Source organism: Antennarius striatus, chromosome 19, assembly GCF_040054535.1.
Source record: "Antennarius striatus isolate MH-2024 chromosome 19, ASM4005453v1, whole genome shotgun sequence".
NCBI classification, from domain to species: domain Eukaryota; kingdom Metazoa; phylum Chordata; class Actinopteri; order Lophiiformes; family Antennariidae; genus Antennarius; species Antennarius striatus.
The window spans coordinates 11155064-11178488 of record NC_090794.1 but is presented as its reverse complement, the minus strand read 5'-3'; the positions used below and the strand labels follow the sequence as shown (position 1 = coordinate 11178488).

The 23425-nt window shown below is 38.0% G+C and overlaps 1 protein-coding gene across 1 annotated transcript; it reads left to right on the top strand.

Moving 5' to 3' along the window:
* The first annotated feature begins 8331 nt into the window (after positions 1-8331).
* Positions 8332-23200, top strand: stum (stum, mechanosensory transduction mediator homolog). Its single transcript, XM_068342349.1, has 3 exons — positions 8332-9130; positions 17708-17890; positions 21190-23200. The coding sequence occupies exons 1-3, from the start codon at positions 8920-8922 to the stop codon at positions 21222-21224; spliced, it is 429 nt and encodes a 142-aa protein (XP_068198450.1). The 5' UTR covers positions 8332-8919; the 3' UTR covers positions 21225-23200.
* The last annotated feature ends 225 nt before the right edge of the window (positions 23201-23425 follow it).

Below are 23425 nucleotides of genomic sequence, written 5' to 3'. Positions count from 1 at the left end.
TGACCAATCTATGCACCATAATATGGATTACTGATTAAAGCTATACTGTGTTTGATCACAGACCTAATCAATAAATTTGTCAACTAAACTAGGGTCAACCCTAACAAATCATATGTTGATTCCAGATCCAGATCACTGCTGGATCTGAATTACGTTATTACACGCTGATACACAATAACAGCATAAATACTGTGTGATTTATTTGCGTCATGGTTTATGGATGAGTTCTTGAGAGATTACGGAATGAAATGCTAAATTATGCTAAAACACTCCTAGAACCAAACAAATACACAAACAAACCAGCAGCACTCAGAGGGCCCACACATCCATATCGAACCATGGAGTTCCTTCATCCACGTAGAGAACCAGGTCTGAAGATGTCCAGTACCACCGTCAGTCTTGTGGATTCCTTCAGGGGGGCAGTCACAAGACCCGTGGAGTGGTGACACCTTCCTGTTAATTACCCTCTGTCTCCATGGTGACAAAACATTACATTAAGACACGATAACACTGTAAATTTTTCCATTGTGATGAAAAAATTTCAATTTCAATGGCTGTTTCTGCAGAAGAATACAGTCTTTCATGTTTATATCTCATTCATTAAAACTGCCCACTTCATTTATGTTTTTATCTTACTTATTAGTCTCCAAGCCCAGAGCCCATGAGAAGCTTCCTCCTATGCCTTTCCCATCGTATGTATCTGATAAAATATCATTTCTTTCATAGGAAGTGTTTTGTTCTGCATATCTCTCTCCAGTATAAAAATGATCACTCACTGAATTATGACATACAACCCAGCTACAAGTTGATTTGAATCTCACCCATTTTCTGCTGCAGCAAAGTAAAATAAAACCTTCAAAGACCGCTCCTTGTGATTGCCTTCATTACAGAAAATTCCACGACACCATATGAAGGTATCATCTTTTATCAATTGCTGTAAACAATACGTATTGATTTTTATTTTGTATTTTATTGTATTTGTTCTCTGTTTATGTTAAAAAAATGTAAAACATTAATGCATGAAAACTACATGCCATGCCACTTGTGTGTATATAAACCTTGTATGGACATGCACATAACCACTAACGTTCCAGGGCCTACATCGTGTGACGCGTCCTTATCCTTGGTATCACTGATGCTTACACTGGCGTATTGATACATAATAATCACAGATGAGATTCTGTCTGTTTGAGATCAGCTCCAGTTCAAGCTCTCAGAAAAAAGATAATGAGATTTCTCATGTTGTTTGAACTGATGTCAGGTCAGCCGTCTGTGCCGTGTTTACATCCTGTGACTTGAATGTTAAGTGTGTGTGTGAACCCCAAGTCCTAGTGGCCAGTCCTGAATCCTGTTCCTGGGTAAAACGGAGGCCATGGACGAGGTCAACATCCTGTGAAAAGATACACACGAGCATTAGTTGATTTTTTTTTTACAGTCCATCTCAATTTGTTCGTTCTTTGACGTTTCTGGTGGCTTGTGAGACTCTTGCCAAACAAACCTGAGCTTTGACCTTTAAAACAGCAAGCGGCATTGTTCGGAAACCAGGAAACATTTCAGAAATACACCACCTTTTGACCCAAGGATGAGTTTGACCTGACTGTTCACACTATTCTGATGCTATTTTAAATTCTTGGAATGGGCTAATAAAGAACAATGTGGTGTTAAATTGGGAATTTCTTCCACAATGGAATTCTTTGCATCATAAAATAGCACCAGTATCATAGAAGGTATGTTCATTCCTCGACCACTCCTGTATTGTTGAGATATCTGTGAACAACAACATTCTTGTCATGCAGTATGATAAGACAACATATCAGATCATTGTGATCTAGTATTTCCTATAATAAATTACAGCTTTCACCTGAAATCAATGACTTAGGAAGAAGTTTGGACAGGAGGCGTAATTTATCTTGTCTGTGCTTCATTTTATTAAATTAAAACAAGACACGCTTAATGATTACAGTAACTGCCTTGGTCAAATTCTTTGACCAACATTAATCTCCATCTGTTTTCTCGTGTAATTCACTTGTGCTTGTGTGTCTGCGTGAACATATTGTACATGTGAGTGGAAGTGTGTGTCCGTAACATGCTAAAATGAAATTGCGTTTTCATCACAGTTATGTAACGCTTGTCTGAAAGAGAAATTCTCAGATACCTTATCGTGGAATTCAGGGTGAGCAGGAACCAGACTGGCTCTGCTGTCAGCAGAAAAGGTAATTTATTTATTTGTCAGGGCAAACATTCTCAACATAAATCTTATTAATAATGATAATTATGTAATGATAATAAGTAATGATTTTAACGTAAACATTTCGTTTAGTTTATTTAGTTTATTTTTTTCGGACATGTTAATATAGCAGACTTCATACCTTCATCATATTTACAACATCAACAACAACATCTGAAAAAAAGGGCAGATGGATAGAAGCCAATAGGCTTGTGAAATTCCCGTCCCCCAGAACATTCCATTGTATTATGGTCCAGAGAACCCCAAGGGTATTTGATGAGGATTGACAGGGAGCTGAGTTATTTTTAACATTATTCCATCCATGAATAATCATCATGACAGACTGTATGATTATTTTGGTGATGGGGTTTATACGCGGTGTAACATGAAAGCAACACTTATATTGCATTAGCAGACCCCTGGGACAAAGTTATTTTGAATGGGGGCCACATTTCTTTCAGTTTAGGAGTTTTTGATGTTTGGGAACAACTGTTTAAATGTCATTAAGCAGAAGTCATCATATTTAGCTAAGTACGCTTTGTAGGAAAAATATTTTCCATAGCAGATGATCTCAAAGTGGGGTCTAGGAACCTCCAGAGACCCCTAAGGAATTCTAGTGTCCAAAGCCAAAACAAGAATAGTTTATTTCCACCATAATTTTATCATTGAATAACACAAATGCAGAGATAATACCTGTTGTGATCATAGCAAAATGTCTCAAAGCAAATAATAATTGTAGATTATTCTCTTAAATGTGATTTCAGTACTTAATTCCAAGTGGGCCTCAGGGTCCCGTCCTATCATCAGTCTCGGTTTCCCTGTAGACTTAAGCCTGCTTTCCTTCAGATTTCTATACCATGATAAATGGACATGTTGTTCTGTAATTTTTTTTTGGCTCTGAGTTTATGTATATCTGAACATTTTTCTGATAGGCAACATCATCGTCCTGAAAAACTAGCATGCAGATAAACACAGAATCATTTGATTAATGAGCATCTGCTGTCTGAACTGGTCAAGGATCAGGATGAGGATGTGCCCAGAGGAGACGATGCTTATTGTTTGTCGAGCACCTTTCTCTATTAGATAGACATTATATATTCCACCAAGTTTCCATAAAACGTAAAAAATAAACTCACTGATTAAAGTGTGAAGGTATTCCTGAATAGATGTATACAAAAACACAAGGAACATACACACTCATTTTCTTATCTACATCCCTGATGCAAATAAATAATTTCTTTACCTACTCAACGTTTGGCACACCCTGAAATTTTGAGGTTTGACGTGCCTTATACCTAGATTGGGCTCATTTTGGGCTTTATATGTCAAATTTAACAGAAAAGTATTTACATAAGCAGTAATTATTACAATTTATATGGATCATAGGTAAAATGGTAGGATAAAGAAAAAGAGTCAGGGAAACCGCGCTCCTCTCCAGGGACTCTGCTGCCATCTAGCGGGTAAACCCCGTCGGAAATATCTCGTTTCAGGTTTCAAAAAACTCATATATAGTACAGTTATTATAATAATAACATAATGTAAATCAAACATCACTACGTTTGTTCTTGTAAATAGATTAATTTTTTATTGTCAAATCTTATTGGCACATTTTAAGTTATTTTGCATGTTCAAAATAAATTTAGAAACTAGTCTCTTAAAATCCGATATGTTCTTCGCTGCAATTCAGACAATGTGTCTAATGTACACATAAGTTTACCACCATGTCCATGGTTACAATTAATCTGTGTATTTTTCTTTCACTGGAGGAAATAATGAGCAGTTGTTGTGCTCTGAGCTCCAAATTTCAATGTTTATATTCACCAATAAATATTACCTAACTTATGATGTATCCACACGGGATTCACATAACATACAGTATACCAGTAAATATATTATTTGAATATGTTTACTGGAATCTCGTTATGAATAGAGGTTAGCATATCTGAAATTAAGTGCCTAACTTAAATTTAGAATGGAAATGGATTCTACACATTCATATTTTAGTGAAAAATCCAGGCTATCTGCCACCATAAACACTCACAAGAGGCAGAATCATCCACCTTCATCTCAGTTTTGCTATCATGTTGACAAAAAGTGTTGTAATTGGTGTTGATCCATTCTTCTCATAGGTCAAGAATATGACTAAGGCCAAAAAGTGGGTTTATCCTAGAACTGTGAACAGTTCTGGGTACAAATAGCCTGACCAGAGTGTGTTTTAATGGTTAGTGAAATGATGATGTTATCAATACCATTTCTATAATGTCTTTGTAAATGACAGTATTTCTTGGTTTAATGTGTAGTGTGTCTCTGTGACCAACAGATGTCATCCTCCTCTTTTTTTATCTTAATCAAAAATACATAAATACAGTATATTTAATAAATTAAGCATAAAGCAAGGTTGCCATTGCTTTGGATCACCTGCAGATAAAATGAGAATTATTTTGAACATAAAATGTGGTTTCAAACTTTGAATCAACTCCAATGAGCTGCTGATCTGAGCATCTCAAGCTCTCTCTCTCTCTTTGACTGAACAGAACGGTCCAGTAAAATATAACAACTCAACACCCTCTACAACTGAAGTCTATATTCAGTGATTAAATAAAAGGCGTTATATAAAATATTGTGAACATTAATTACTTTTGGGGGAAACATTTGACTCCCAGTCCCTCCACATCTGCAGACAAACTGACCTGAAAACCTCCCCCTGCCCCAGAATGTCTCCTGGAATGACGTCAATGCGGTGACATCATCACTCAGCGTTTCTTAAAATAGTCACAGACCCAGATTTTTATTTTCATGTCACCACTCCAAAAATGTGTCTGTGTCAACACGATTACTCAATGAAGGCTCACCCCAAAGGCTTTCTGCTCACACTACTGGTGACCAGACATGATGTAGTGCTCTGATGTTTGGGGATGTTGCTGCAAGATTTTACTAATGAAAAGGAATCAGACAGGTGATACGGAAGTAACAAACAACAAATCTGATACAATCAACAATAATTTTACTATTAATGCTAAAAGGACTCCACATCTCACTTACACACACCTGCATTTGATGAAATGTTCATGTATGAGCTGAAAAACAGTCTTGGGATGTCCTGTTAAATTTGCATGTTAGCACATCTGTCAGCACGACCTACTTGTAACACAAAGAAATGAGGACACAAACCTGAGGTTTTATAGTCACCAGTGGTGCAAGAAGTATTTTTATTCTCTATTGAGGTAAAAACATGAATACATTATTTTGAAAAAGTAATTTATTGCGTGAAAAAATACTTCTTGTTCTAGCTGTCAAAATGTGGTTTGGTTAAATGAGTCCTGGGGAGTTCGGGTGCAGCCTAAGGAAGATCGTATGTATATGAGGATGCATTTAATCATTTGATCATTAATGTGCAAGAATACATACACAGGCCAAGTCTTTGTAAAGTGTGTGACTCTATGTGTGCGTGAGTGCGTGCGTGCATGTGTGTATTTGTATCTTGTATGCAGGGTGGGAGGGAGGAAATTACCTCTGATATGGTTTTTCTTTTTTTAATTGTGTTTATTATCTGTAATTCTGTAAAGCACTTTGTGTTGCATGTTGCATGAAAAGTGCTTTATAAATAAAGTTGATTTGACTTGAATTAAGCAATTCATTCACTTTTATATAATGTGTACTTAAGCCTCAAACAATCATATGAAGGAAATGCAGGGAATGTTCTGCTTGGTGGAACTAAAAACAACTCACTGACATCAGAAACACAGAGGAGGGTCACAAGATTAAAAAAAAGTTTGAACCTAATGGTTTGAAATATATTTATTTAGAGGTAATGTTTAAAAGAATACAGGTAACTGTTAAATAAAGTAGAATACAATGAACAGTGTTTCTATTGAGTGCAGCGTATATTCATTACATAAAGTAGGTCAATAAAAATCTTCAAAGCTGTATTTAAACACTTAATAGCAGCATTTATTTGCTCACTAAGGTACACATACCTTAATGAATGTCAGCCAGTTTTTTCATTAAATATGTGACTTCCATTCAAACATTACTTGTTAACAATGATGTGAGTGATGCATAAATACAATTCACCAGAAAATCATAAAATAACAAATTAAATACTTTAAAATGCTTTTATATACTGTATTCATGACTAGTCTTTTCACTAAATTTTAAAGACATGTAGTGATACTGATTTATTACTGGTGATATGAATTGTATTTATTGTTTTTCATTCTTAAGCATGGCTTCATCAAATGGTTATAAATATAAAGAATGTAAAATCAGATATAAATCTAAAATAGTCAGTGCAGCTAAAGTGTCATTCTGTGTTAGCATCAGGTTACTTCTGACTTATCTTACAATAAAATAATATTTGTTCATGAAAAAAGGAATCAATCTTGATTTAAGTGTGCTACGATAAGGGAGGCTGAGAGCCAAAAAGAACATGAGTGTGTGAAGCTGCCTGGGGGGCGAGGAAGACAATAGATGTCATCAATCAGAGGTGCAATCATTACACACACGCACACACACACACACACACACACACACACACACGCACACACACACACACACACACACACGCACGCACACACGCACACACACACACACACACACACACACACAAATACACCTATATGTGTATACCTATATGTGAATATGTAAACTCATGTCAGCTTTCCCCGACAGATAAGGAACATAATGAGACCCCTGAGAATGACAGATATGATAATTAAAGACAAATAAGACACACAATTGAAAACGGATTGAAGTAAACATCTTTAGTGGCTAAATTAGACTTATAGTGAAGAGATGATAGAGGGAGGGAAATTAGCCGTTACTCACCTGTCTGTCCACTGTACTTCTTTTCTACTCTCCAAACCAAAAAAACACTTTAAGACAAATATTCTTGTGACTTTGTCATGGTAATAAGCATCAGCACATTATAACATGTGCCTTTGGTTGAACACTTCATGTCCAGATTTTGGAACCTGGTGCTGTCAGACGTGATTAAACTATTTTGCGTGACAAAAAAAAGTAAATACATTTTCCACAGCAGCTATCTCGTGTGTTTCAAAGAAGATTAAAAGGAAATTAAAACTGGGAGTTGAGCAAAAAACAGAAAGAAAATGAGGGAAAATGAGGAATAGAGTGAAGGGGGGGGAGGGGGTTGGAGAAAGAGCCAAAAAGATGGAGATCAATATCTTGCATCTAATTACCTACAGCCTCCTTGGAGACCACGATGAGATGACAGAGAAGGAAAGTGAAGAAGATGAGAGAAAGACGAGAATCGTGTCAATGTTATACTGATATCATTCAACAGTGTTTGGAGCGCACGCAGACGGAGAGGAGAAGTGGCGAGGAAGAAGAAGAGGGTGGATAGGAGCAGGTGAAAAGTGTGATGATTCAGACGCGGATGGGTTTGCATGAATATTTACAGAGATATCAGCTCAGCCTCTTCATCTTCTGACATTCTCGCTGCCCTCTACTCTTTTTTGATCTTTTTTTATCCTGCCATCCTTTTCCTTCTCTGTCCACCCTGTCCTGATTGGTGTCACCATCTATCAGCCATTCAAATTCCAACCTTTCCTTTCTGTCCCATGCTTGTCATAAACTCCTCTTTCCTCCCAGTCATCCAGCGCCTTGACTTCATTTTTCCTCCCTCCCTCTGGGTCACACATCTGTACACCTCGGTCTACACTCACAGCGACAAGCTTGAAAACATTACATCACCACCAGCTCTAATGAACAATTACCGACGACTGGGTTGTTTTGCAAAGCCATCATCTCCTCTTGCTCATGTAAACGTCTCGTAAATTGCTGAATGAACTGAATGAATCAACGTGGATGGAATTATCATCTATTATCATGAGGAAAACAACTGCTTGTGTTCATCGTATTCCTAAGAAAAGAAGTCCACGTGGCAGCCATCCATCAGCTGTTATTTAGACGTGTTGAACAATGGCTGGTTGATGGTGATCTCATTAACTGGAACATTAGATCAGCGTACTGTTCCTTTAAATGGAGGGGGAGGATGAGGAGCACAGAGACAGAGAGAGAGAGAGAGAGATGTAGTAGAGAAAGGGGGATGCTATGCACTATGTTTTGGAGAGGTGTGTGGGTTGGACTCAAGGAAAGGAAAGAAAAAAGAAAAGAGAAAAATAAAGGAAAAAAATAAAGGAGAAAGTGACTTCAAGGGGTTTTTGAGAAAGAGCTGCAGTTTTTTCAAAGGAGGAGTTAACATCAGAGCAGGTTGGACATCGGAACAGACGGCAGACATCACTGACCTCTGAGGAGATACTCCACTTACTTTGCAACGACTTAAAGGGATTTCAATGAGGAGAAGGCAACAGATGTGAAGATATGTTTTTTTGTTTTACTTAGTTCTTGACTTTGGGATGAAATTTGGAATATTTTAGATCACAGGGGCTAATGACTCTGTGGGAGAGATTGTTCAAAAGCTTTTTTTGATCAGTCTGAATGTTTTAAAGTTGATTTGAGGAAATATTGTAGGATATTTAGTTGTTTAGTCCTCTGAAAAAATACTTTCTGGTTATTCTATAAACAAATGTTGATTCCTAAAACAACTTGGTGTTATTTTTTGTGAGTGAATCTGGTTGGTGAATCTCCACAGGAAACAGTAAATCAAAGATCTACCTCCACCCGACTTTAGCCTGAGACATAAACCAGACAGAGGAAAGGAAGGAGAGATGGCACAGAAAGAAGGGGGGGCAGAGCAGGGGCTTGTTAAAGGGGGAGACAGTCTAGGGGCCAAAGCTGTGGCTGGGGCCCCCGTACCAGGCGGAGGAGTTGTAGTGGAGGTCAGGGAGAAGAAGGGATCTCTTCGGGCTGCGATACCCACAATGCCTTTCCCTCTGGCTGTCATCTGCCTGTTTCTGAACACCTTCATACCCGGACTGGGTAAGTCAGGAATCACACCTCATTGTTTCTGTGTGGAAGTCGGACAAATTGAAACAAACTCAACCAACAAAGTTCAGTTTATTTGGAACGTTAAGCGTGTCCAACTCGCTTCCCATTGTTTTAATCTGTCCAGCAGTTTGATGCAGAAAAAAAAGTCGGTCTCTGATTGAATGCCAGGGATGTAAAGGGCTTCTCAGACTACATCTAACTTACTATTAGTATCAGTAACATTAACAAACTCTATAACACACGTGTGTCTGTTTCCATTTGTCTGTGGACGCTACTTTGCACAAGGGTCATACACCGTGATGAAGTCCCGTCAGGACTTTGCAATGTCTTCCTGTTTTTCCAAATACTTTCATTTCATATCTTTGTGTCTGCTATCTGTTCTTACATTCCCCTTTGGGGGCTACACACACACAACACTCGTCATTCATCACATTGTTTTTGTCCTGTCAGCTCACCAACTCACCACTGAAGACAATCAATCAGCCTGTCCGGAAAAAAGTCAAACCTTGATCCAATCCCTTTGTTGGCCGATGATGGAGTTGATTTTTCTTTTGCCTCTTAATTATTATAGAAAGTTGTTTCTGAACAGCTTCCTGCTGTCTTGACTGCAGATAACATTTCTGATAAATTAGTTTGTTAGGAGATTTCCACTAAAACCACATTAAACCATATCCAGGATAATGAGGACCAGCTATGAGGTGAGTGTTCTGCTTGGTGCTGCTGGATCTCAGTGTAGTTCGGACTGAAGGCTCAGACGGTAGATCTTGTCTCTGGTGGTGACCTGGTGTCCCTTTGTCACATTGGCTATGGATTAAAATGAAATGTTCCGTCATTGTTAAACATAAATCTGAGGTACAACTACTACACCCCCATTATGCCTTTGTAGACCAGAGAAACAGCTCGATGGTGCAGCCTTCCCACCCTGGGGAGATTGAACAAAAGCTTGATGTCAAGTGTTGATGCACACAGTAAACGTGTCAGGATGTCATCACCACAGGATGCAGGTTTAAAACATCACAGGTGTCATCCTCACAGGCAGCAGAATAATCCGTGGGTCAAAGCTGTAGCTTATTCATAAGGTTTTTTGAATATAATAAAGATGTTTTTCATTTTATCATTGTGAATGTAGACATTTTAGCTGCTGCTACCTACATGTGCAACATGATGCTCAGAACACAGTTTGTAACTTCCAGTTGGAGCTATTCTGGCAGCAAAATCGATTGCTTCTCAGCATGCAGTGATAAACGGATGTTTTCTGCTGCTTCCTAAAAGATGCTATAATCTGAAGAAGAAATGTTTGGTTTGGGCAGCCCATCCAGAGAAAAACTCTATTTGTAGAGTTCATGCTTATGATTGTCACAGGACACAGACAGGAAAACAACACAATGGATACACAGTGAGAGCTAAACAATTGGCTTTTATATTTGTTTTAATCTTATTTTTTTCATACATACAGTATTTATATATATAACCACAGAATCATTCTACAGTCCAGCCATCAACCCTATCTTTTCAAATATGAGAGTGTTCAGGTTTGACTGACATCATCAGGTCCAACATGGCCCTGCAAGAAGTGAAGTGGCACAGCAAGATTATGAAAGCAAACAGCTACAGACTTTAAACTTTAAACAGTTAATCCATTTATAAACCTGACGATCAAAAGACACTTCAGTTCCTGCTGTAATGACGTCCCTCCCTTCTATCCATTTCCTAATCCTCCGTTTGGTAGGACGTGTGTGACTCTGTGCATGCGTATAGTAAGGTTATATAAGAACATCTGGTAGCTACAGGCACACACTAACACTTATTGCGATTCTATTTTAGGTTTAGTGGCAAAATATTCTATTTATCAGCTGTTTGCAGTCACACAAGAACACTTACGGTATTTCAGTTCAACAGATATTACAAGGTTTTTCCAAATGTAACACAAAAGTCTCCATTAGTGACGACTGTAGTCTCTAAATGATTCAACTGTGAATGACAAGTGTCTCTAGTACTTAACAGAGACTCTTTAGAAGATGTGACCTGCTACAAATGTGATGCATAGTAAGACACAAGCTTCTGGCAGCGCTCCTGAGGAATCTGAGCTCATCTCTCATGGACACACGGCTGTGGTTCTGGAATATTCCTGGGTTTACATTCTTCTTCCCATCCCACTAGAGATTTTATATATTCAATCATTTGACTGATACTTGATGGAATCCATCTTACAATTTACATGCTGCTGGTTTCACTGAACCACAGCCATGCTTCATTGTAGTTTGGATTTTCTTTTCAGCATCATCGTTATTCTACACAGATACCAATGATTTATTTATTTATTTATTCAGTTTATTTTTCTTATTTCCAGACATGTTATTACTACATATTTCACTTTCATCAGTGCTAAAACATCATCAACAACATCTGAAAAGAAAAAAAAAAAGGGTTAACGGATAGAAGCCATTGGCTTGTAAGATTCCCGTCCCCTAAATCATCAACAAAACATCTCTCTCATTAGAATAATGACTGCTGATGATCAGTTCATTCAGACGTTTTGCAGAACTTCTGCAGACCAACGTCTGAATCTTGTCCAGATGGTTTTTGAGCTACTGGAGCTGACTTGTTTAGTGCTTTTGGTTCAGCAGTGCTTTAGCTCTTATGTAAATTCAGGCCTTAATGGAGAAAATGTTGGATATTCTGTTTCGGTAAGTCTCTGAAGGTCGGTTCAGCGCTTTAACAACTGATTCATAAATTTGTCTCTTATTGATCAATGATATCAGGAAGGTAGAGTTATTTTGAGATTTCAGTGACTGCCCATCATTTCATCACTCCACCATTGTCTCTATCATGTGTGGGTGTATGTATTCAGGCCTATAGGTGTGAAAATCGTATCCCATGAGTCACTTTTCAGTGTTTTGAGCTTGATGATTTAAACCTTAAGAATGGGTCACATTTACACTCATACATCTCAGAGAAACATTCACATGCAGTCATTCAATAGATCTAGACTGGTTAAGCACCAGCATTAAATAATAATAAAAAGGATTTTATTTTTGGAATATGTAGCAATTAATGTTCTGAAAATCCCTGTCTGGAGAGAGGACAGAGAAAAAAATTTTTTTTTTATTTGAAGGAGTCATGAAACTCAAGGGAGTCACCTAAAAAATCCATAACGTGTTGATCGTAAATCTCTAGAGACTTTTGTGTTTGTCCTTCATCTTTTTCACTCTTTCCTTGCAGTAAAACCTTTGGATGGAAAAATCAGAATCTCTACTCTCGTTCAGCTTTCTCTCACCTCTACACACATTCAATTTGTAGTCCATTTGTTGAAACCTCTCTATAGCAAATGTCTGATCAGCGACTCCTTGAAAATGTCACAAACAGCTGTATAAAAGAACAAGGTCAGCAAACACAAGCGTCCAAATGGTTCGCCGTGCCTTACCTGCCATCAAAACTATGCCCATGTACTTTTGACTGATTCTTTGTGAAAGCATGAAGACAATACCCTCTCTAGGTGTGTGCATGTGTCTGTGTGTGTGAGCGTGAGTGTGAGTGTGTGTATGTGTGTGGGTTGGCCTGAATGCTTTGACATTTAATTGAATAGCTGCAGCTAGTTGCCATGGCAACTCTGACTGAAATGAACACAATACGTGCATGTGTGTGCATGCGTGAGAGAGGGGTGTGTATCAATGTCGATTGGGTCTCATAGACGGAGGCAAAAAAAAGAAAAGAAAGCAGCTCGTTCTATTCATCCTCCAGACAAAACAACATTTAGAAATTTGTAATTGAATTTGGACAAGAGTCAGAGCGCATCGCAACTTCCTACAACATGCGGACACAGGTTTGTGCCACAAACATGTACATACAACTGCTTCAATGCTTCAGATTATCTAATCTACATCTAATCCAGCATCACGAGGAAGAAGAGTGTGTTTACTGAGGAATGTTTCCTGATCAATGAAGCACAGAAATCACTTTGAACTGACAATTCTGTACCAAGTCATTCTTTCTGAACATGTATCAAACATACAACATGCTCTTAATATAATTACATACCATATAACATCTTGTCGATAAAATGGCAGTGCCGATTCAAATTTTTTATAGATGTTACGGCGTTGTTGAGGTTTTGTTCAGGCACAACATTTAAGTGTTTAGTGTTTATGGTTCATTGTTTTATATGTTCAGCAGGATTTTCTCAGTATTGGTCAAACCTGAATAAGATTTTTGACTAATTTGGACTTGTTAGAAAGACATGTAAAGATACATTTCATTGGACAAAAAGTATTGTGGTGTATTTTTAAAATCCAATAGGTGCACTTGGTTAAGATCAGAGGTCAAACGGAAGAACATGGAATTATTATTTTATGATTAAATAGCAAAAAATATGACTGTACAGTAAGAGGCAGGAGGAATGTGAACAACCATTTGTTGTCAACTTAGACTCTGGTACAGAACAGATTCACAAAGAGGCAAAAAAAAAAGTCAAGCCTTATTTGTGGATAAGTTATGTTTTCAAATTTCTCATTATGAAAAGGCAAAATGGACGATGTCAAATTAGGTTCATGGTTCAATGTTCCGGAAAACAAATTAAAAACATTTTTCATTGGCTGAATACATTCATTTCCTCATCATGGCCATTGTCAATGCAAAATCCAAATACTTAGTCCACATTGTGTTACTTAAAAAAAAAAATTGGCTTTGTAAAAGAATTAGGTATAAAGGTATTGTAGGACCAGCACTTTGACACTATGAACATGAATTCATATTTAAATTTCATATTATGCATTTTCTAGTTTGAGAGTTTTAGGATTAATTTTAACTCTATTTCATGCATTGAATGGAAAAAAGTATTTGAGAAATTCAAATGGGACAAATTAGTTTCTCTAAGATTGCTGCTGTAGGTTCATCATGTGATGAGGGATATAATCAGTTCACAAAGAGGAATGGGTTCATGCTGTGGTGAGAAACCATATTCTCAAATAAACAGAGTAGATCCCCTAAGAAACCTGAAAATGTTTTTAAAAAATTTTATTTTATTTCTGCACCTCAGAGTCTTGTTTTAGCTTTACATTAAAGTGTCAATAAGTTGTAGTGTGAGCTGTTAGATGGTGAGGTTTAACCTGACTATCATGAAGGGAAGCTCATCGCTCCAGTTGCGTCGTGATCTTTACCGTCAGAGGATCAGAAAGAGTGAAGCTCTGAGACCAAGAACTGACAGAATACATGATTCTGTGTGAGAGTGACGGTGACTGAGGCAGTGGAGAGTGGAGGCATTTAATCAACAAGTCTCACTCGGTGAATTATCCTTTTGTTTCAGACAGATTAAAGGAAATCATGTCCAAAACAATTATTAGTGTTTCTTCACAATACTTTGAGAAATAGCTACATTTTCTTTAACAAAAATGAATCCTATAAATTATATTTAATTACTTTTTCACAAGCTAAAATGGTCTTTTCCTGGCCTAAAATTTATTTAGCCTAAATTTAGCAGCAGACAAGAATCAAACTATAGATAATGATTATGATTGATTATTAATATGTCTTCACAAATTTAATAAATGTCCTACTTTCGCTTTCTTTCTATCTTTCTTTCTTTCTATCTTTCTTTCTATCTATCTTTCTTTCTTTCTTTCTTACTCTCACAGTCCATTATTAACATCCCACTCTAGCAGTAGGTGGTCTGTAGAGTTATAATTATAGTCATTAGTCACTCACACACACACACACACACACACACACACACACACACACACACACACACACACACACACACACAGAATCCAAGACCTTCTCACGCATGTAGGATTGTCTGAACAGACTTTTGCGAAGATAAAATAATATTGAACTTTCATTATTCTGCTGAGGACTTTTGAGCACGTAGAGGTGTTTGGGTTTTATGTAATTTTCCACCATTATGTACAGCAAGCTCTTTTCCTTAATGCTTTAGTTCTGATCAATTATGTGGAGTTTGAAAGACACTGTAAGAGGCCATCAGCTATGAGAAGTGGAACAGTGGAATAAAATGTTACCGCGTTGATATTGCCTGTGGTTTATAATTAATCTTTAAATAACTTCCCTCCCTTCCCTCAATATGGAATCACAACGCTTAATTTCATAAACACAGATGTAATCAGCTTTTTGAAGATCACAGTGCATTCTGGGAAACTTTGTTAAGGATTAATAACATTATAGAAATCCTCAGCGTTACTGTACTGCTGTACGTATGAACACGTTTCATATGACTGATGTCCGAGGAGCTTAAAGTAGCCTGAACATTCATTCATTCATTCATTTTCATGTACTGCCACTGTATCAGCTGTAGCGGGTCACGGGGAGCTGGAGCCTATCCCAGCTGGCATAGGGCGTGAGGCGGGGGACACTCCAGGCACGACGCCAGTGCACCGCGGGAAGCCTGAACAAATAAATCTTATTTTCCATGCCAGAGATGGAGGTGATGTGTCAGCCACCAGCCTGCTGTCAATCACAGCTCGTGTCTGGAGATGGGCATCTCCACCAGCAGTCAGAGCATCTGCTGGTGGGTGTTGCCTCCACGATCCGAACATTTCTCTGTCTGTGTCACAACGCATCAGCTTCGGATGGAGTGGCAACATAAGATTCTGGAAGGAAAAGTATTTTTCTCCTCTTCCACGTATAAACGCTTAATCTTCTCCTTCTTGCTATTTTGGGATTATGCTTGCTCCAGTGTTTGACTTTTTGGAAACCTTTCCCGATAAGGCCAAAGTAGGTCATGTGAAAGTAAATATTATGGTGGACATTCAGATACAGCGGGATAAATTAAGTATATCTGGTATGTCTGTGTTTCTAAAGATAGATTTATTATGACAGGACTCTCAGATTTTAGTTTGCCTGATAGCAAAATTAGAAAGACAAATATCTAAACAGACAGGAAACAAAGCAGCAGGCCAAAAGAGGAAAAAGTGAAAATCACAAATTTTTCTGAGTCGGCTTCTTGCTCTAACAAACAAGATGCAGCTGGTATGTCAGGCATTCTAGTTCTTCCCTCCCCCGTCTCCGTAGCTTGCTCTCTTATTTGAATTTCTCCAACGTGACAAGGGATAGAGCTATCACAAAGAGAAGGGCCAAGGATGATGCACACAACGCCCACTGGAAAGTCTTGTGTCGCCTTCAGTATTGACAGTATTGACTTCAGCAAAAAGGTTCAAAAAGCCTGCAGAGAGAGAGAAGCTTCGGTATTGATTAAATATACAGATGATCATTTATCATGGTATAAAAAAGAAGCCAAACTGGGACTCAGTGATTCAGTGATTTATAAAAATCTCAAATTCAGACAGTTCAGCGAACGCATTTTATTTTTCTGAATAAATATTGGTGAAAAAAATTCTGTGTGGAAACACTGTAGAATCAAAAAAGCAGGAAAATCTCAACCAGTCAGACACAACAATAACTGTTATACTGCAGACCCTCTCAGAATTGTGTGGACGTCCTGAATTATATAGACAGGGTACAGAAACCGAAATATCTAAATGCTTAAAAGAAAATAAATATGCACAATTATGCAAAGTGATGAGTAAGACTTGGTAGATGAGTAAGGTATTTCTAAAGGTGGACACAATGCAATTTTTTTTTAAAAATTCTACTGACATAAATGTCAGTAGAATGTTGGCATTTTATAGGTTGAAAAAAGACTGCTGGTAATTTTGCTGGTAAAAGTGATTTGATTGTAAATGATGTCGGCTGGCACAATTAGTTGGACATAAAGTGATTGATGCGCGCTGACATGTGCACATGGTGCGTGTCCTGTCCGTACAGTAAGCAGATCCTGGGAAGGTCCAGATCTCAAGATAACAGGATAAGGGGCAATATTGGATTTCATTTGAGCAAACAAACACACAGAGGTAATTCTGTTTCATGTTGGTGGATGTGAACATCAATATATCCGCCTTTTGCTTTGCTTTAAACGACACCACAAACTCACAAGCTGCAGCTTCTTAAATAGGGATTCTGAGAGATGCCGAGCAAACAGCTTGAGATATGACTGTTAAGATCCTCAGTCTATAATATTTGTTAAAAGACTGATCGAGCATGTATCCAGTTTCCCATGTTTATTTTAGGCAAGGGACATCTGCAGCGCTCCTGACCTGCTGATCATCAGGATGTAGACGCTGCTGTGAATTACCAGTATTTACACGGTGGTTCGGTGGTCTACATGTTTATCGGTCCAGCTTCATGCCACAGTGGAAAAACAATGTAGAGAGATGAAATGACAAACTTAAATCACCCATGTTTTCACATGTGAAGGTGAAAAGTTGTTTATTGGCACTGAGGTGAATCAAGCCAACAATCCTACTAAGGATAAATGATAGAAGAGGTAGAGAGTGGATGAATGAATGATGTTTTCAGCAGAGGTAAACACATGTCTTCTTGTTTACCACATTGGAGAGGCTGCTGGGTCGTGTTCTTCAATAAAACGTAAACATAGCCGAAAATCCTTAAAAGGCTTTGTGTCACGTGACACATCACAGTGATAACTGCTTGTGTTTTCATCGAATTGATCTGGTTTTGTTTTCTCTGACAGGATGTTTTGCTGCTTTCCTCCCACAGGCACCTTCATATCTGCGTTCACTGTGCTGTGTGGAGCTCACAGTGATCTGATCTCAGAGAGAGGGGTTTGTGGTGTGTTCTGGCTCAACGTGATAGCAGCTCTCATTCAGATTCTCACTGCTGTAATCATGGTCGGTTGGATCATGAGCATTTTCTGGGGAATGGACATGGTCATCCTGGCAAGTAAGCGCTTTGTTTGTCTTTCTGGTTCTTGTTGATTTTAGTCTTGTTTCCTGTTTGTCTCACGTGCATTACACGCAAAAAGCATAGGAGGTCATAGTCCATGAAAAGCCTTTGTGAAACTTCAAGGTTAGGCATGTTCTTTTTGTATTTCTCTTCTCAGTTATTTTTGTAAGTCTGGTGATGTACTGTATTTTTCTATGTCAAAAAAATCCCATTTATCACTAAATTGTTGTCCAAGAATGTGGCTGCGCTGGGTGACATTTATCACAATAACACTGTTCATTTTGTTGACCTAGTCCAGAAGTGAAATCACAAAATATATTCTGTACTCAGTGCAACAAGTTGTAGAAAACAGCTGACAGCAGTAACAGAATAAAAATAAGAACTATGTTCATAAATCTGAATTTTACCATCCCCAAATAAATGGAAGGAAGGAAGGAAGGAGAGAGGGAGGAAGGAAGGAAGGAAGGAAGGAAGGAAGGAAGGACGGAAGGAAGGAAGGAAGGAAGGAAGGAAGGAAGGAAGGAAGGAAGGAAGGAAGGAAGGAAGGAAGGAAGGAAGGAAGGAAGGAAGGAAGGAAGGAAGGAAGGAAGGAAGGAAGGAATGAAGGAAGGAGAGCAGAGAGGGAGAGAGGGAAGAAGGAAGGAAGGACAGAAGGAAGGAGGGAAGGAAGGAAGGAAGGAAGGAAGGAGTAAGGAAGGAAGGAAGGAAGGAAGGAAGGAAGGAGTAAGGAAGGAAGGAAGGAAGGAAGGAAGGAAGGAAGGAAGGAAGGAAGGAGGAAGGAAGGAAGGAAGGAAGGAAGGAAGGAAGGAAGGAAGGAAGGAGTAAGGAAGGAAGGAAGGAAGGAAGGAGTAAGGAAGGAAGGAAGGAAGGAAGGAAGGAAGGAAGGAAGGAAGACAAAGAACCAAGCAGAGGCAGATGCACAAAGCAGAGACGATCAGACTGAGTTATTTTACCAGTTTCTCTGTCAGACAGAGGAGTCTTATCCTCAGGCTGTGATAAATGAACAAATGTATACACACACCACACACACATGCATGCACACACACACACACAACACACACACACACACACACACACACACACACACACATGCATGCATGCACACACACACACACACACACACACACACACACACACACACACACACACACACACACACACACACACACACACACACACACACACACACACACACACACACACACTTTTGTGCATGTGAGTGCGCCCATGCGAGGTAATTGTTGCCTGTATGCAACCAAGTGTGTGTTAATCCACACATGCCTGCGAGGATATGTTTTTATGTGTAATTTTGTGTGTGGTGTAGAGTAATTGTGTGTGTGGGAGTGAGAATCACCCCCTAGTGTGTTTTTCTTTCCTGTTCCACACAGTCTTTTGTGCCTCTGGTCTAATGTATTGAAATTTAACTGCTAAACCCTGTTAGCCATTATGGCGAGGAGCTAACTGGGGATTTATACTGAACATGTTAGAAGAACTGGAGGCCAGATTCAAAGGGTGAAATCACACATAGTATTGACTTTTAACATCAATTACTATTCAACTATTCATCACTGTTTATTACCATAGTAGTGTCTTTAGGAGTTCTGTTCAGAGACCTTCTTCCTCCATTCAATGAATCACCCGGACAATGTGGTGTATTTAACATTCCTCCCTCTCTAATGAGCCTGTGTGGCTTTTCTTCTTTATTTTTGTACTTCCATATAAACACACTTCTCCTCTTTCTTCTACCTTATGCCTTCCCTTCTCTTTGTCCATCTATCTAATCATTATGGGACTATCTTTCTCTGGCTGATTGTCTGTCTTCTGCCTCTTTCACTATTTAATGATTGTTCCTCTTTAATCTTGCCATATCTTTCCTCCCTCTCACTCTCTCTCTCTTTCACATTATTCCTCCCACTCCACCCGTCTCCTGTCTCTCTCTTCGCTTCATCTTTGCCTTCAGCTTTTGTTTTCAACTCTTCATGTCTTCCTTTGTTCCTGTCTCCATTTTTCTCTTTATTGACTCATTTACTCAGGTTATGCTGTTCTATTTGTGTTGAATCATTTAATATATCTGAATCGAACTGATGTCCGACTTTCTCTTTGTAAGTTATAAGAAACCTGTCATCTTTTGTATGAAGACAGTTTATTAAATTATTACTAAGTGAAGCTATTGGTCATCACTAAATGCCTCTCTTATTTTTTTCTCTCCTTCCCATTTCTCCCTCTTCATGAAGTTTCTGATGGTAGGTATATTTTTTTTAAAGACACACAGTTTCATGAAATTGAAATACAAGAGCAGAAAGATAATGAACAGTTATTTCGTACTAATTTAACATGATATGAAGAGGGCTAAAAATAATCCCCACACTTCTCAGACTAAGAAATCTGTTGCAAAAACCTTCCAGTGTATTTTAGAAAATTCAGGAGAAATATTCATCTTGGCTACAGCAGAATTGAGCATTAATTTAAGAAGGTTGCACATTTAAGCTTGTTCTTATGGAAATCAAAGGAATACAAAAGACAAAGACAAAGAGATTTATTTTTTCATTATACAGGGATGGTACAATGAAATTGAATACTGAAAAGAAGCTTAATATTTGAAAATCCAAACAAAATTGAAAGCAAGACATCTACTGATACAAAGCACAAATTGCAAATGCTCAAATATTATCTGGAGTTAGACCTGAAGAAATGTCTGTAGGGTGAGTATAGAGGTGTACCAGGAGGTAGCCTTGGAGACAGAGCCTGAGATACACCTGGAGATAAACCTGTGGGTAGCCCTGGAGATATATCAGTAGCGTAGCCTGGAGGAAGACGAAGAAATAAAGCTGGAGGTAGGGCCAGAGATCTTGAAGATATCCTTTGGGTGAAGTCTGGAAATAGACCCAGAGGTAGAACCGGAGATAGACCTGAAGGTAGACCAGGAGGAGAGGGTATGGAGATGAACCTGGAGCTGGACCAGGAGGCAGGACCGGAGATAAACCCGGTGGGGGGCAGGCAGAGCAATCTGGAGGTAGACCTGTCAGGCCTTTCTCTGGTGACTCAGCACTGATAGAACATTTTTTTAGAAAACTAATGTTATTTTCAGAACCTTGCACCAAAACTCAGTAGACCAATACAAACCATTTCTTTACACAGGAGAAACAGGAGATATTGTAAATAGTTCAAAATAAATGTTCACAAGTTTCATGCTCATAACAGCCAGCTAACAGGTTTGACAATTGTTATTTCTAGAAGCATTTAAAAGTCTATCTCTGCCCCCTTTTCTGATCCTTCATGCTGTCACCCTTACTCAGGCTACAGAGACCAGGCTCTTCCTCAGGATGTGTGAGAGGGATCCTTCCTGTTTGCAGATCTATCACATGAACAGTTCGATGACCTGTGACATTTGTATTTATGCTGAAATGAAGATCAGATGCTGGATGTCAAAGAGAAGCAGGGACAGTCGTCAGCAGTCAGATAAATGCTCTGCCTCTGATTGGCTGATTGATTTATGCCTGACCACTGCCATATTTCAATTTTCATTTTAAGTAAGGAGACATGGTAACAACAACAACAACAACAACAACAACAACAACAACAACAAAAAAGCAGTGTGTTTGGATCTTGGTGAGTGGTGTTTTTTCCAATTTTAATTTGATCAATTTATTTTTAATGTTTGACTAGATTATATAACAACAAAGGAGATAGACCAATGAATTGGCATGCATGTGTGAAAAATAATCTGTATTTGCAAACTTTACGTATTTTTTGCTCAAATGAAGAAATAAAAATGAACAAATACTGTACATATAGTGGTTGCAGTAAGAGATGTACATGACTCATTTGTTTCTGTTCCTAGAATCAGTGTTAAAACTGTTTATTTCTGTCTGAGATTCACTGGATTTGTCAGAGTACTTGAATGTTGCATGATATCTTTCGGTGCTTTTTTCCAGGTGGTGTTTTACTGTAACACTTTGTTAACACGCTGTATCTCACTTTGAATCGTTATGTGTGTCATTTCTAAAATTAAGAAGCTGAGCTGAAAATGAGTCATGCACCTGTCCAGATGGCTGGTTAAACATGTGCATCAGTGTCAAATTTATATTATCAAAGTTATTAGCTCATTAAATTCCGGGAACCATAATCACCTGTACTTCTGTCACATAATGATGAAAAAAGAATTATAATAGTGTCATTAACATTCATGATTGACGTCCGTTGTTTGAGCAGCTTCTGTTCATGAATCCATAGACGATAATAAACATCAGAAGAGATGAATATTTAAAATGTTGAAGTCACTGTTCTAAACAAAAAATAATAATTATGTTAATGAGATTGCTAATGCACAGTACTGACAGATATGCTATACCCTCATGCAACAATATGGGAGGATCTGTAGCTCATCATATTCAAAACTCTACTCAGAATTTTTGACACGACTGTCTTGATGCTTCAATCCAACCCGTCTTTCCGATGACCCTGTTTCAGATTTTTAATCTGTATCAGTATCCAGGGAATCAGAATATCCAATCCAAAAAAAAAAAAAAATCAAAGAGCCTTAAACTAAAGTTATGAAACCACCTTGCCTTAGCTTAATGGAACGTTATGCATTACAGTAAATCAGAATCACTGGTAAAGTGTTAGCAGGAAATAACGTCTCTGCTGGCTGTGAGACAAAACGCTGCTCACAGTACCCCTGAAAACAGGAGACCAGATTATGATACACAGTTCTTTACGGTAAAATTCAAGTTGTTTGTGCCTCTATAAAAATGAATTATTTTTCTTCTAGTGACGTGTTTCTATTTTTCTTTAGTAATATTTGTTGGTTTTATTTATCCTCAGTAGTTAGGATAAACCTTTTTAGAAGTAGCCTAGTAATGTATTAAAGATGACGACTGTTTTTATGTTCTGACTGCATATACTGTATTTTGCATAGTGCTTTGTGTGAGACAATGTCATAGTGATAATAACTGTAATGGTAATATTTTATGCCTTAAAAATTAACCTTCACCTATGTTTTTGTGTGTTTGGGTGCATTTCATAGATTTCTTTCATTATAACACTTTATGAGAATCAAAATTTCACCCCTAAACAACAAATGACTTTGTTTACTCACTGAAGTGACTTTTTTTTTAAATAGTAGTGTTATAGTCAACGTTTTCAATTGTACAATCAATACACTGCGATGTCAAGTTCTCTGCATGCATAGTTTTGGTGTGATGTCAATGAATAGTCATATAGTCACCGAGTTACTTGACTTTTCAGTTTGTATCCTAATTATGTGATCTTGACATGATCGATTAAATAAAACTTGGAGTAAAAGTAGTTCTAGTTCAAACTGAGTGTTGACTGAATTTTGCATGTTTTTATTTACTTTCTGCAAGTCATTAAAGAAATATCCCATTTTGCATGACATTTGCATAACAAACATGAGAAGCTTTTTAATACATTAGCAGCAGCTCTACTTCCGGTGTGGAACTAATTCACATGTGCAAAGCAAATACTTCTAAACATTCTGGCCTACTAATTAGCATGTTAGCATGATTATTA

Excerpts from the sequence above, each read along its gene's own strand:
- stum (XM_068342349.1), top strand. The coding sequence starts at position 8,920 with ATGGCACAGAAAGAAGGGGGGGCAGAGCAGGGGCTTGTTAAAGGGGGA. Across the intron at positions 9,131-17,707 it reads CACCTTCATACCCGGACTGG|GCACCTTCATATCTGCGTTC; the intron begins GTAAGTCAGGAA and ends TTCCTCCCACAG. Across the intron at positions 17,891-21,189 it reads GGACATGGTCATCCTGGCAA|GCTACAGAGACCAGGCTCTT; the intron begins GTAAGCGCTTTG and ends ACCCTTACTCAG.